We start from the raw sequence: 15,125 nt of genomic DNA, 5'->3' as shown, positions 1-15,125 counted from the left end.
AAGGATAAGTAGCTAATTAAAACCCTGTCCTGGTTTTTGCAATACCTAGCAGTGTTCAGTGGGTGACTGGTGGTGAGATATCATTGTATTTGAAGGCAAATATGCTGCTCTTAGCCTAAAATTCTATCTATAGTCCTGTTCACAACTTACAGAGCTCAGAAACTGAAACCTTGTTAATTGACTGTTACCACCTTCTGTTGTGCCTTCACTCATACTGGCACTGAAATGCTTGAGCAGAGCTGCTTGTGAAAGGGAGAGGTCAGCTGGTACAGGAAAGCTGGCAAATGTGCTGGGTATGAGTTCCCAGTGAACAAGACAGTGAAACAAACTTTGAGACTTATTTATGGGTTTAGAAGACCTGTGAGGGGAGGAGACGTCTGTCTGTCTGTACCTTGGGATGGACAGCTCCAAGGAATATTTCTCTAGGATTTTTTTAGAGCAAAATACCTTGCATGTTGTTTGGAGAACAATAAGGAACCAACCAAAATTGTTGCCCTCTCCCATTGGAATGGAAAGGCATGGTGATTACTGAACTTTAAGAAAATAAACCAGGTACAGTATTTTTGTAGGCTAGGAAATCCCCTGTGTGCCTTCCCATCTAAGGAGGCTCTGCTGTGGTGCCTGTGAGCTTTGGCATGTTTGGGGGTGTCATCTCCCTGGTTATGTCTTTGTGCCATGGGAGGTCAATAATCCCATTCTTCTCTTCCAGTTTTAACTTCTTTCCTTTTAGATTTTCTGATTGCTTAGACAGCGATGAGATGAGCCAATTTGAAGTGGGTGGTCACGGCTTCTACTTTAGCTGCTGCTTGGTGCATCTGTTTGAGATGGGCTTCTGTGTTAATTTGGAAGTTCAGCTGGATTTTTATTAGGTAGATCCCTGAGTCAGGAAGATATATTTACATTACCTCCCCCTACTGCTCCTTATATATTGCACAAGCTTGTTCAGTAGTCACAGCCATTCTTTAGAGCAGTGAACTGCTCAGAGCTCCAGCACTTCACCATTCCCAGGATTATTAATGGTGTAAAGCCTGCTGTTTTACTGAGACATCTCATGAGAGCCCAGCTGGGTCATGAGCTGAACCCAGCCTTGGTTCCCACAGAGATTGTGACAAAACACAGCAGAAGGTACTGCCCAGGACATGCTACTGTGCATAGGAGTGAAAGATGCCAGAGTAGCTGTGTGGCAGTGAGGGTGGCAGTGGAGCAGGGTGCTGGCTTTGTGGAGGTTTAATTTGGAGCAGATCACCAGTGGTTATAATAAGTCTATGTTCATCTGTAAATCAAGATGAGATGTCTTCCTGAAAACATGCAGGAGATGCAGGAGACAAGTTTGTCTCACTTCTGGAATGGTTGAAATCCCTTGGCTTGTGTATTTACAGGTCAATTAGTAGGGCTAAGTTCTAGTTGATTTTGTAATATGTTGTTAAAATGAAGACATGATTAAATGGTTTCTTTCACATTTGCAGTAGAAAACTAGAACAGCATTTTAATTGTATCACTCAATTTTTGAGACAGTTTTTGGTAATTAGTCATGAATTCATATTATCTATGTAGAAATATATCATGTTTACCAATTTTTATTCTAATAAATGTGTGTTCATTTGAATAAACTTTGGGTTAGTCCAGATGACCTCACCAACCTCAACTCTTCTGTGAGTTCATAAAACTTCTATTATTTCATGTCTTAGAAGTATCTCTGACTTTAAAAAGCGTCAAAATCTGTTGCAGACAACAGTTATGAAAAGATAGCGTTGTGATATTTTTGAATATATATATAACACAGAAGGTTGGTGCTGCTGCATTGCAGGACAGGACAGGTTTGCTCACTGGAGTGCAGCTCCATCCTGCATTCCTGTCTGGCACACGAGAGACAGTGTTGTCTCCTGGTTAGGTTATTGAGTAAAATCCATGGTGCAAAATCCTCTTTGAAACAGATGGAAATCTTGGTCTCCTGGATCTATACTAACGTGGTGTTGGACCTCGTTGTACCAGAGTCACACACAGATCATTTAATTGGGTCAGACAGTAAGGCAGTATTAAAGGCTATTTCCATGAATTATTTTTTTTTATTGTAACTTTAGGTAAAAGACAAGGTAGGAAGTTTCTGCACTATAAAAACTTGAGAAAGAGGAAAAAAAAAAAAAGGTGAGAAGCAGAATTCATTATCAGATATCAAAAAAGATCATAATACTTACATTCCATGTGTGCTCATGATTTTTTAAATTGTCACCAGTGGTCCAAAATGAATGGCAGTTTTGAACACTTATTTAGCTGGTTTCAAATATATTTTAGTTACATTATATAGAAACAAAGGACAGCATTGCTTTTGTTCTTTTTCTAATTAATAGAAAAATTATTTTAAATGTGATTCAAATGTAGACTAAGCGTCTCTTGGGCAGCTAAGGGAGCAAAATAATTTTTAAGTTTAGCACAAGGTATCTATGTAGCTTTTTTGGTGAAGGCAACCTCACAGTTGGTATGAATTAGATAGCATTTGTGGGGGAATGCCATGCAGAGTTTTAATGAAATGTTAATGAAATAATCAGATGGACTTCAGCGTGAGGCAGAAGGTGTGTGTTATGTTTTTGCCCCACTTAAGCCATATTTTGATATCTTGGATAGAGATTTAGTTGGACATGAGCTTTGGGTGGAGTGAAGCGTGTTTCTAAATCCTCACCATCCTTCACTGCACGTGAAATGATTTGTCCATCTGGTTCCCTTAGAGAAAAAGGCTCAGTGGTTTCTGTGCCCAGATAAGGAAATGCACAGCAGAGAGCTTTTGTTTTAAGGACGTTGATAAAAAGAGATTATTTAATGAAGTGTAAGGAGAGCTGTTATTGAGTAGGGAAAACAAGTAATGTAGACCCTGTGGGTTTTTATAAGTGGGGTAAGTTTTTCCCTTTGAGAGTTCATGAACATTTGCCTTCTGAGCACATAGATTGAGAGAAGGACTTTGATGTGGTAAAAGTTGTGAGGGGAAGTGCTGGTTTTTAATGCATAAAAGTCATAATTCTTGTGCAGCTATTTAACAACATAAAAGCAGCTACATTTGCCTCTACTTAACTCCCTGTAATGCAAATTTTATTTTCATTCTGTAACTGATCCTGCTAGTGATGAACCCTGGCTGATCTTACATTTCTTAGATACACAACAACTCAGACTTGAGTGCTCACTGTGTTTTTGTATCTTTAGATATTATTTTTTTTCCTAAGAAGCTGTACCCATCTGCATTTGAAGCTGTCTGTTGACATGTCCCTTTGATACTCAAGCCTCTAAGTGGCTGGAAAACTGAATGAGAACTGTGCAAGCAGAGAAAAAGAAGCCAGAGTATAATCAGTTCCTTTATGGAAAGATATTTCATTTTGATAAAGGCATGAGACTGTAACCAGTTTGCTTTTCTTTCTGCTGTTGCAGGTTGCCTTTCCCTGCAGGGGACCGGGTAACTTTTAATGGGAAGGAATGCATCTGCCAGAAATGTTCTCTGCCCCCTTCCAGCAGCACTGGCTCCTTCCCTGTACAGAACCTGCGAAGTAAGTACAGATTTCTGCTCTTTTCAGTCAGTGCTTCTTAGTCTGCACAGGTTTAAAGGACAGAATTTTATACCAGTATGTACAGCTGGAACTTATACTACTCTGCTGTATAAGAGGTGTCATAAAGTATGAGGTAGCCACATGAAAAAGTATAGGGTGGTTTTTCAAGAAAGTCTGATATTAAAAAGAAACACAGACTGTGCCATTATAGGATTAACAATACATTGAACCTCTCAAAAATGTGATTAAAATGAACAAAATCAATTTGGAGAAAAACATAATATAGATGTTAATATTTCTGATGATTTAGTCCAAGTTCAGCTGAGATAAAATCCAATGCAAGATTTAATGATTTGTAAGTGTTCCTGTATTGCTTCAGAAAATAGCAGTGGCAGGACTGCATGGCTAAATACTACACAGTAAGGGTTTCAATGTATGGAATGGGGGGCATTCACCTTGACCTCAGGTTATTGTGCACTGTCAGAAGATACAAACACTATGGAAAGGAAATGTGGTCCTTTCACACCAACATTTCTGCTGTACATCATAGTGGTGGTGTTGCTCTGAACTCCATCCCACTGCTGTTTTGCTCATGAAGTGCTGCCATGCTTTAAGAGTCCACCACTACCTTTATGTAATTAAACAGCAGCAGAAATTCAATTAAACAGCAAAGACAGAAAAAATTTTAATGACTTATGTCAAGCTGGATTCAGCATGGCTGAGGAAGAGCCCCAAGGATTGCTCATCTTCCTGTGTAAGAAACCTGGACCACTTCTGGGAGAAGTCTCTCCTTTTTTTTGTGTGTTTTCTTTTTCACCCCACATTTCTTCACAGAAGTTTTCACCATCTCCTTTCTACAGTTCATTATCAAAAGCTGCTGCGTGAATGCTCTGTGAGATGCTCTACTGATTCCTCTTGCTAATGCCGTTCTCTTTTGGGGATAGGTTGCCCCTCTCTGTTAGGTGCTTTCTCTTTCATTTATTCCAGAGATGGATCCTCCTTGGATATCTTTGCTGTCTCCTTGTAAAAATACATTTGACTATAATAGACATTATTTGCCTGGTTGAGTACTGACAGATCAAGTTCATTTGATTATCTGTGATACAGAATCCTTTAATGTATTTACATTCCCTTTCTCTGTACACACACACACACACCATGGAGAGTTTTTCCTGTCATTGCACTTCCCCAGCTCTCTTGGGTCACTGCACTGAGCCTTCCCAGAACAAAGCTACCTGCAAACCTCAGCAAACTGCCTGCCTCAGAGGGAAACAGCACTGGGAGCACATCTTTGTGGCAAAACCTGACCTTGGAAAATAAAAGTTTGAACTTTTCCTCAAATTACATAGAGCAGTGAATGGTGTATCTCCTAACAGCTTTCTTGGGAAAGACCTGAATGCTTTAAACAATCAACTCTTGTTAGGAGTGCACAAAAACATATGACTTCAGGCAAATTTTTTCAAGGAATGAGTAGTACATTGACCCATTGTTACACTGGGTTTGTTCCTGTCTCAGAGCTGTCTGATGTGTACCAGGTGTGCTGTTCAGCAGCCTATTTACCTCAGCAGTGCTTTCAGAACATCTCTTGGGGACTCAGTGAGCTCCCAACATCACTGCCCCCTCTGACAAGTCCTTCTGTTTTCATCCTCCCCTTTTGCTTCTAACCTCCTTCATGCATTCCATTTGGAAGAAAATGAAGAATGTAAAATACTTGCTTTCTGCCTGAGTCCTTGAATTTTTTAACTGCCTACCTCTCTGTTTTGTTTTGTTTTGTTTCATAAAACAATAACTCTGAAAACCTCTTGTGATTGTTGATTTTGAGAGAGTACTCGAGGAGGAATATCAACATGTAGCAGCAAATTGATGTGTTCTGCAGAGTTATTGCTTGAAATTAGTTGAGTCACCAAAGGATGCTGCATCCAAGATGGGAAGACAAGGACACTGCATCAGTAGGCACTGTTGGCATAGCAACCAAAATATTTGTTTGTAATTATCTGGCACTTTGCAGAGAAAACAGCAAGTGGGAATAAAAAAAAAAGCTCACAAAATGCTGCATTTCTGCCCACCCAAGCTTAAACCAGATGAAAGGTGAATGACATCTGAGCACATGATGTATTCAGTTTGTGAAATAAACCCTCAAGCAGTCAGAATAAATTAGATTTCCAGATGAATCCCCAGTACAGGGGAGATCACAAACAAATTTCTGATTGCAGTTAGACAATAGATACTGTAGAATACTGCAGGGACTAAAACCAGGCACACACCCAAATGGTCTTTTTTATTAGCAAAACTCAAGTGTTCTGATCTGTAGTGCACATGCTTTTGTGCTAGGCTTGTTTCCATGTATGGGTGTTCTGGAGGGTAACATTAAAGAGACACATTATTGCTCCCTCAATACATTCCAAATCCACTAAAGGAAAATATAAACTATGCTTTATCATCATGTGCTCAGGAGTCAGACATTTACAATTTCACTTACACTGTCTCATCAGGGTCAGGTAACCAACTAAATGCAGTCTTAAATCAGAAAGTTGTTAAGAGGACTGTTTAAATGTTTTAATGAGATCCTAGGTTGAGAGTTCTTTCTTAATAACTAGATAAATCATTCTAATGTTTTTGCATAGCTTTCTCTCCCATGCAAGACATTGTTTTGGGTTTTTCCTCTCCTGGCATTTCTGAATGATTAAGTGTCTTTCAAGTTTTGTCTTTTCTCTAGAAAACTGTTGATATACCCGAAGAACCCCTAAAAGTACTATTCATTTTTCCACATGAGATGAAAGATATTTGATGGAGGGTTAGAAGGGTTACTGAGGTACTGGCATTAGAATCATTTTATCACTGGCACTTATCCCTTTTTTTCCCATATATTCTGTCTGTTTTAACATTCAGTAAGAATATCTACATAGACAGGAAATCTGTAGAGTGAAGAGTGAGAGATGGACCTTGTATTGTACTGGAGAGCTCATTTGGGATATAGAGAACCAGATCCAAATCCCATGTCTACATAACCTCTCCAAAGAGGGCACTCTGGTGCACTGTTCATGTGGAAACCAAGTGTAGGTTTGGCTTTTACTAGCTGAGTCAAAATCTTCCATTGTTAAAAAATAAGGCAAAAAAGCCCCCAGCCAGTCTTGTTCTCAGTTACTCCTTCTGGGGAGTATAGCTCACCTACAGCCTGTTTAACCAGCACAAACTAACCTCTGTTACCCAGTTATTGCATGTTTTACATGTATTTTTTGTTAGCACCCATGGAGCTTTATATATGTGAATTGTTATAGAGAATAAATACATAGACAGCCATTACTTTCACATATTGAAATATCACTAATGCCTCTTAAGTATTGGAGTGTTTTTATTGGTTACAGGAAATTTCATACCAGAATTTCATCTTGGAGTTTTTTCATGGTTGCAAAAAGAATTTTGAAATAAGTAGGGCATGCAGATCCAAAGGCAAAGGGTAATATGAAGAGTCAGTTATTAATTTTACTCTTTGTCTTTTTTATTTCTTTTATCTTATTATCTTTTGTCTTATTTTGATGCTTGAAAAATTAATCAGGAAAACTTCGTATTTTTTAAACACAGTATAAATGAATAAAATTTCTTTAGGAAGCTGAAGTCATCAGGTTTTTTCTTTGAATGATGCATGCCTTGTAGCAATGTCAGAGCTTTCTAAGGGCTGCAACATTTGCCATCCATCAGTGAGAGGTGGAGTGAGTTTCAGAGCCCTCCTGAGCTGTTGCTGGGGCACTGATGGATCCTGGTACTGCTGCATGACCACCTAAAGAATATGATTCACTAATTTGGGTTTTTCTCTTGCAGACTGTGGGGGTTGTGGTTCAGAAATAAAAAATGGTCAGTCCTTGGTTGCCTTGGACAAACACTGGCATTTGGGGTGTTTTAAGTGCAATACATGTGGCAAGCTACTGAATGCAGAGTACATCAGCAAGTAAGTAGAGGAGTATTTTCACTTCTTTTCAGTATTCTAATGCCAAATAATTAATTTATCATTGCATACCTTTATTAGATACATATATATATATGTTCAGAGATATATAATATATTAGAGATTATTGTCTAAATTATTATCTAAATTGTATTAAAATAAATGAAACGGAGGAAGGTTAAAGTCACATTTTCCATTTACCTGGAATGGGACTTGACAAAGCAGTTATGCTACAGAGAGGCAGCAGGTGGAATATGTTTCCAAGACCCAAATGTATGCCCTTAGGTACCTATGGTTTTGCTCTCTGTGATGCTGTAATATAAGCAAGCAGGTACTGTTCTTTCTGTATGTATTACACAAGAAGAAATGTTAGCCAGAAGTTCATTAAGGATGTACACACCATGTTTTTGTGCTGCTCCAGACCCTTGTGGTGTCAGATTTGGACTGAATGTGGTGACAGCACAAAGTATGCACACAGACCATGTCCCATGTCAGCACTTTCATCAGGCCAGTGACATGCAGGCCTTTCACTGGCCAAGGCACCTGGGATTAATTTCTGCTTCAGAGAAGTGTGTTACATTGAAATTTTCTTTAGCAGCAAAGTATCTCACTCACCAGTGCCCAGAGATGATGCAGTTTCAGAGTCTATGTCCCACTGACTTTCAACAATTATTTGGGTTTCGATTAACGCAAGTACAACATTTAATTTCACGGCTTGCACTGGAGAACAATATTCATTAAAAGTATGTTCTTTAATAAGGTTTTACATTGTATCAATGTTGTTCTAGTCTGCTGTATTTCAGTGCAGTCCTTTTTTTTTCTTGTTATTTAATGTAACCCTCCCATAAATTGTAAAGATATAATTATTATAAAATCTTCTTTTTAAAAAGGCTAAATGCCAAACAAAATAACTCAAGAGAAGAAATATCCTGTTTTTAATTCAATGAATTATTGTGATAAACTTATAGGTTAGTCTCTAATAAATCCAACTTCCATGCTATAAAATTAATTTCTGTGTTTCTCCAGGGAAATGTCTCATAAAACTATGTCTCTGCTAACAAATCTGTCTGATCACAGGCTGTTTTAGTATAACAAATGAAATATATTTAACTATGTTTGAACTTACAACGTTATAATATATATATATAAAAGATAAATATATAAGATAAATATATATAAGATATATATAAGATAATATATATTGATACAAGATATAACATACTCAACTTTGTTTAACCTGGATTTTGAAACATGGGAAGATTCTCCAGTTTCTTGTTAGAGCAATTTGTTTTCATTCATCAGTTCAATGGTCTACATGTACAATTTAATAAAATTGTAAAATGCAAAATTAACAGGTTCTTGTCAGGGAAATAGTCCAAATGTTCTGGTCTTGATGCTTTAAAATAAAATCTGAGACTCTGGGTTTTTTTCTTCATATCTGTAAATTAAATCTTAATGCACTGGTGGTTGTTGAGTGGCTGGTCACATCATGCATGAACACACTGCTGCTCAGGCTGAATTCTTGTAGTCACTGCTGGCTTCTGTGGAGCACATTCCCAAGATGTTTGGTCCATGACTGTCTTTAAGCAAGTCCAGTCAAGAGTGCCAGTAGATTTAATGTTTATCAAAACTTGGTTTGCAGACAAGTTATTTGAGAAATTACTCTCTGCAGTCTCAGCTAAAGTAATACAAAAATTGGATACATCAATTGGATGAATTAGATAAGAGGGGAAGAGTAATATGTAGAAATAGCTATCTTTTCCACAGAGGGGGAAACATGTGAAAGGAGTTAGTAGGTAACATAATTAGACTGGTGGTGTGAGGGTCTCAGAGACTGGGTGTTGCTACAAGGCTGATGGCTGAGTTTAGCAGCAAAGGAGAAAAGTGGTCAAAAATAGTTGTTCATTGCTATTCAGCTTTTTGCAATATTAATAAATATGAGATACTTGGGAGCCAGGAAGGCCCATAAATACCCTATGAAGTGTTGAAACAGTGACAAATTTTGTGTGCATAGTCTCCCAGTAAACTGCAAGCTTACTTAAAGCCACATCTGTCCAGCCTGTTGTTCTTCCCTAGGGATGGGGTTCCGTACTGCGAAACGGACTATCACGCCAAGTTTGGGATCAGGTGTGACAACTGTGAAAAGTACATCACAGGAAGAGTGCTCGAGGTAAGGAGAACCTGTTGTTCAAGCACATCTCAAAGTGTGCAAAAAGAGTAGCTCTTTTGGGTTTAGTCCTGTGCTCACAAAGGAGTGTTAATGCAACAGCTTACTGTTACTTTTTATTAAATATCAGGAACTTTTTCTGTAATCGGGTTTTTTATCTCTTCTATTAATGATTTGGCACACCAAACTCCCTAAATGGGTATTTATGGTACTGGGGAATGTTCAGGCAGCAGAAGTAATAAATGAATGTATTATCAGGCACATTTTAAAACTTGCACTAAATTAATTTCTAATTTCTGCTTTTTGATTCTCTTTTATGTTCCCCAAAGATAGGATGAAGCTGTTGAAAAGTAAAATGAATTATTTGAACTGTGTTTTTGCACCCAGAAATGAACTGTGACAGAGATTTTTTGGCAGTTGTTGTAAGAGGAAGGAGGTTGCTTAGTGTAGGTGTATGTTTATGCATTATGCAAAAATTTCCATGTAACTGACCCAGTGTCACAAAATGAATACATTCCTTTGATGTGAATAAAATTAATCCTTGGATCTTAGTGCATTGTTACCCTGTCAGTGTCATCGATTATCTGCATTTTCTTTCTGCTTTTCTCTGTGAAGTCCAAGCAGTACAGGAGTTAGGAAGAGTTGTCAGTTCACTCTTTTCTTTAGCTAAGAAAGCCTGGAGAGAGGTCCCAAAGGGCTTTCACCAGAGAAAGAGCTGCTTGATGTTACACAAAGACTTAACTGTCCAAGTGGTAGACAATTACAGCTTGTTAGGAACTGATGAGCAAGTATCCATACCAGATGGGAATCTGTGTTGGAGGATGATATGGTGTTAACATAGGCACGAGAGACTTTTCCATTAACAAATGTTTTTACAGACCTCTCTGAAGAGAGATTTCTAAAGGGGAATTTGAATGAGTAAAAAGACAACTTTCTCCCTTTTTTGCACACGGTTGTCTCAACTGGAAGAGGCAAAACAAAATAAAATACCTTAAAACCTTCAAAAACGTAAAAGGTGACCAGTGGAAGCTGTTATATGTTTTCAGGGGTGTCAGCCATTGACACTGAATAAAAGGGAGTAAAAGGGGGTGAAATTTGAAGGTGAAGGTGATTAAGAGAGGTGAATGCAGAGAGAAGAGTTAAATGTGGCAAATTGGGAGTCCACTTCCTCAGAGCAGTTTACAAGGAGTGATTAATATTGAGCTGAAGAAGAACAGAAGCTCCAGTTTCTGTACTGACTCTTGGCTTCACAAGGTTTTGTTTTCCTGTCCCAGTGCTTGCCTTGAAATATGTGCAAGAATGCTCTTTTTATGTGGTAATATTTTACCTGCAGTATGGTTAAACAATAGCATGTGGTGTGATGTGATTAAGAACTGGGTCCTTACTGTCTCTATGGGTAATAAAAAGGGAAAAAAAAAAAAAGTCTTAAAGATTTTTAGTAACATAATTTAACATTTAGACATACTAACAGGACCAAGTGTGATTTGTGGCACCTGGGAGCAGATGTGACTGTAGCTGATTCTTCTGACTGCTTGGTGAGAGTGTACTGAATAGACAGTTCCTCGTTTTTATTGTTGATGGGCCAGTAACAAATTTGGGAAAAGCTGATTTTTGAAAGTTATTGTAGGAATTTTACCATGACAGATTCCATATGATGGTTTTGGTCAGTGTGTGTCCCTCCCCTCTCCATTCCCCAGTGCTGCTCTAAGGACAGCTCTGTAGCACTGATTCTCATCTTGCTTTGGTACTGGTTCAGACTGGGAGCTTCCATCAGCCTGTGGTATTTAACTGTGGAAAAAATACTGATGTAAGATTCAGAAACCTTTTAAAAAAACCAGGTGAGGAGACAGGACTTTGACCATCTGTAAAAGCACAGATAGTATCACTGTGAAACAGGAAACATAAGTTAGGATGGAGCAGGAAATGGATTTGAGCGGTTACAATGACATTTAATGTCTGGACACTTGTTGGAACAACCTGGAAATTTTATGAATTGTAAACTTTTTTTCTATAGAATTGTACAGAACAGTTTGTTGGTTTGTATGCATCAAAGCTAATGAAGCTTGAACATGAGTGCATGTCACATGTCCTGGCACTCTGCTGTCACTGTAGGTCCTGTTCCTCACGGCGTCTCCCAAGATATCTGCTCTCATCCCCTCTGTTTTTCCATGACATATCTCAGGAGCTTTCTTTACATTCCCTGCTTACAAGAGGTGACTCACACTGTGAGCCTTCTTCCATGGTGGTCAGCCTGGATTTCCAGTCTTTGTAACTCTGTAAGGGATCACTTAAAACAGCCATTGAGTTTCGGTGTGGGCCGTGGAGAGCAGCTGGGTGAGGAGGGAATGCACACACCTCATTTCAGTCAGAAGCCAAACAAAAAGCCGTGGTCTGAGCAAACAGATCTGAAAGGATGCAGAGGCTGTGTCTGTAGCTAACGTGGTTAAGGCATTTGTTGTTTGTGTGCAGCAGATGGGCTTGTTCAAAAGGCTTGGAACTGGGCTGATTTCACTCCCTCCCTGCTCTTGGTATCGAGCTCGATGTCTGCTTGTCAGTAGCAGGCTAATTGATGTTTGTGCATCTCCTGGTCAGGAGGACAGAAAAAATGCAGGGTAGTCAGTGCCTGTTCTTTTGTTGTAGGACATATTATTTGTGGAATTGTCTGGAGTACTGACACATTTTTCAAATTTGTATTAAAAAGTATTTCTTTTTACCATCTTGAATATCATCTGGAGAAACAGAAATAGGGAAAATTGCTCCTAAAGTGGGGGGGAATCTTGACAGCAGTACTTACTAGGCAGAGGAATACTCTCCCAAAGGAGCTGCTGGAAACTATCACTTAGAAAGTCTTACAACAAGATTGGACAAGGCACTGGAAAATCTGTTAAGGAATGTCCTGCGATGACAAAGGGAGGGACTGTATGACCTAATAGGATTTTTTCCATCTCTGATGTCTGTGATAATGTCAGGAGGACAGCTGCTTCCACAACTATTCTGTGTCCAGATTTTATAATCTTGTCTCCCTTTCCAACACTTGTTCATTGTAAGTGTTTATTCAGCAGAAAGGAAGGGAGAGTCAACTAGTGTGCATTACTGATAAGTTAAAAAAAATGTGGCTGTTTTTGTAGGTTGTCAGCCAAATACAGTGATGATTTAGTTACCTAAATTATTCTCTCAGCCCATATTCTGAGGGCCAGATTCATTCCATGCAGTAGTAAATGGGCTTTAACATAAGACATCCTTGTTTATAATTCCTTTCTAGTTTCTTTCTTCCCCTTCAGTCCACCTTGGCTTGCACCAGCTCTCCCAGGGAACTTGTACTGGAAAAGCTATAAAAGGGGCTGAGCAGTTCATTTATAGAGATGATGAATTTTATTACTTTTAAAAGCAATGATTTTGCTGTTTCTTGTGGTTTTGTTTTTTTGGGTTTTTTTTTATTTAAACCCAATCCACCACGGCATTTATGGGCAAGATTTGCTTTGTTTGTGATGCATGCAGAACACTCTTAAATGCAAGTTAGTCCTCCCATAGAAGTTGTGTTGTATTGTCCCTGACTGTATATATTGATAAACCTGCCAGCTTAAGTGGAGGAGCAAGAGGTTGCTGGAGTTTACTTTTGTAGTTTGACTTAAAATACACTGTGCCTGAAAACCTCTAGGGAGAGAAAGGGTTTACTTTAGTGCTTATGCTGTATTTCTGCTGCCAATCCTGCAATAGTTATGATCATGCAATAACACACATTTTAAAATAACAAGCCATTGATTTTTATGACCAGCCATTTCCCTTTTGTTGTGTTGCAATCTATTTCTCTGCACTTAGCACTAAAAGCACTTTTCTTTTCTACTACAAGCAGTAATTTATTAGTTAAAATTTCAACTTGTTCTAATGACAATATCCTAAAAAACATGTAATTGTCTCTTTTTTAAAAAATATACTGTATTTCTTACGGTAATTCAGAGTCTGCTGTAAAGCCCTTTCACTCAAGAAAATACTTTCCATTTCTTTCCTCATTTTTAATCAGTCTTTTAGCTACGTTTTGCTGGGGGAGGCAGAGATGTGTTGTCTCTCTCCTGGTCCTTCCCACACAGCAGGTTGTGTAAAAGGTTTGGAAAGCTGTTGAGGTGCCTGACAAAGTTGTGTGACAGCCAGTGACTCCTCCTTGTCCTCTCCTGGGTGGCATGTCTGGGTTTCCTTAACATCTCATGCTTAGAAACATCATCTCAATTCCAGTCTCTATTTTAAAGTGGTCTGCATTAAAATAGTTAAAAATGCTTTGGATAAGATTGATTTTTAGCTTTTATTAAATGTTGTCCCCTTCAATTGCTGAGCTCTGTGGAGGATTTATAGAGAGTAGTTTTAGTCCCTCTCAGCTTTTATTTTGCAAAACTGGGTGAACCCAATTCTCCTCTGCTTGTAAAGTCGGCTCCAGGCTTTTCTGGTGATGCTGGTGGACTTTCCCACTGTGGGTTCCTAACTGGAGCCACCTTCTGCCAGCATGGATGAGCATTGTACTCCAGACAATGCCTCACCACAGTCTTGTGCAAGGATAGTAATCCCTTCCACCAGTTCTAGAGAAAGTACTTCCCTGGTGTACCCTACACTGGTGTAATTTTTTTCTGAGTTCTTTAACACTGACAGCCCATAGTGAGCTGTTACTTTGAGGTGAGGGGTTCTCTTCATCTGCTCTTTCAGCTGGTGGTTTCCTACATTGTTAGAGGAAGCCTCCATAATCAAAGATATCCTTCCAGGGATGTTCTAATGGCAAACACAATATAGGCTGTGAAGGGGTCACATTTGCTTGGGTAGGCAAACTGCATCCCATCAATGGCCAGAATACCCCTCAGGGATATTTTCAGCACTTGATTTTATCTACAACTGTCCCATGATTCAAAGCTACATGACTAGTGTAAATGTGCCTTACAAGTGCTGTTGAAAATCACAGCAGTTGGAAGCATCTTTATGCTTTTAGTATCTGACATCTTAACAGGGCAGCATGGCACTCAGTTTATGTGGGGGAAGAAAGGGTTAGCATTTTACTAGTTTACATATATGTGTAAATGTCTAGAAAAATATAATCAATATATGTTTTTAACATCTATTAATCATAACCATATGTTATTTTGAAGTAAGGGAACAAATGCAGTAGGCACTAGGAATGAGACTAGAAATGTCAGTAATTTAGATGTCAATTAAATGCCACTTATACCTCAGTGACTTATTAATTAACGCATGAATCTTATTTTTCGTGGATTGTTTTTTGCTTTGCCCTAGGGTTGAGCTGGTTTTGTTTGCAGCCATATCTACTTTGTAAATCGATTGCCTTTCCCTTTGCAAGAGTCTCAGTGTAGCAGAGAGACGATACTAATTCTTTACAGCAGGGAGTAGAAATTTCTGCCTGCAGTGTGGGAGAATGGTTCATTCTGCAATGTCTGTAACCCTGCTGTTTCATTAACAACAGGACCTACTGATGTGTGAAAGGTGCTTG

At 38.7% G+C, this 15,125-nt stretch overlaps 1 protein-coding gene across 13 annotated transcripts in view; it reads left to right on the top strand.

The window, feature by feature from the left end:
- The window catches only part of ABLIM2 (actin binding LIM protein family member 2), a 129,112-nt gene that overhangs the window by 54,487 nt on the left and 59,500 nt on the right, over positions 1 to 15,125 (top strand). For all 13 annotated transcript variants that reach the window (XM_015625244.1, XM_015625246.1, XM_015625250.1 and 10 more), the window contains exons 4-6: positions 3,415 to 3,530; positions 7,350 to 7,476; positions 9,550 to 9,643. In XM_015625244.1, the coding sequence (XP_015480730.1) occupies positions 3,415 to 3,530; positions 7,350 to 7,476; positions 9,550 to 9,643 (337 nt within the window). The remainder of the gene's footprint in view (positions 1 to 3,414; positions 3,531 to 7,349; positions 7,477 to 9,549; positions 9,644 to 15,125) is intronic.

Source organism: Parus major, chromosome 4 (assembly GCF_001522545.3).
Source record: "Parus major isolate Abel chromosome 4, Parus_major1.1, whole genome shotgun sequence".
Classification (NCBI taxonomy): Eukaryota; Metazoa; Chordata; class Aves; order Passeriformes; family Paridae; genus Parus; species Parus major.
Note: the sequence above shows the minus strand (reverse complement) of the source record. Positions and strands in the feature narration are given on the sequence as shown.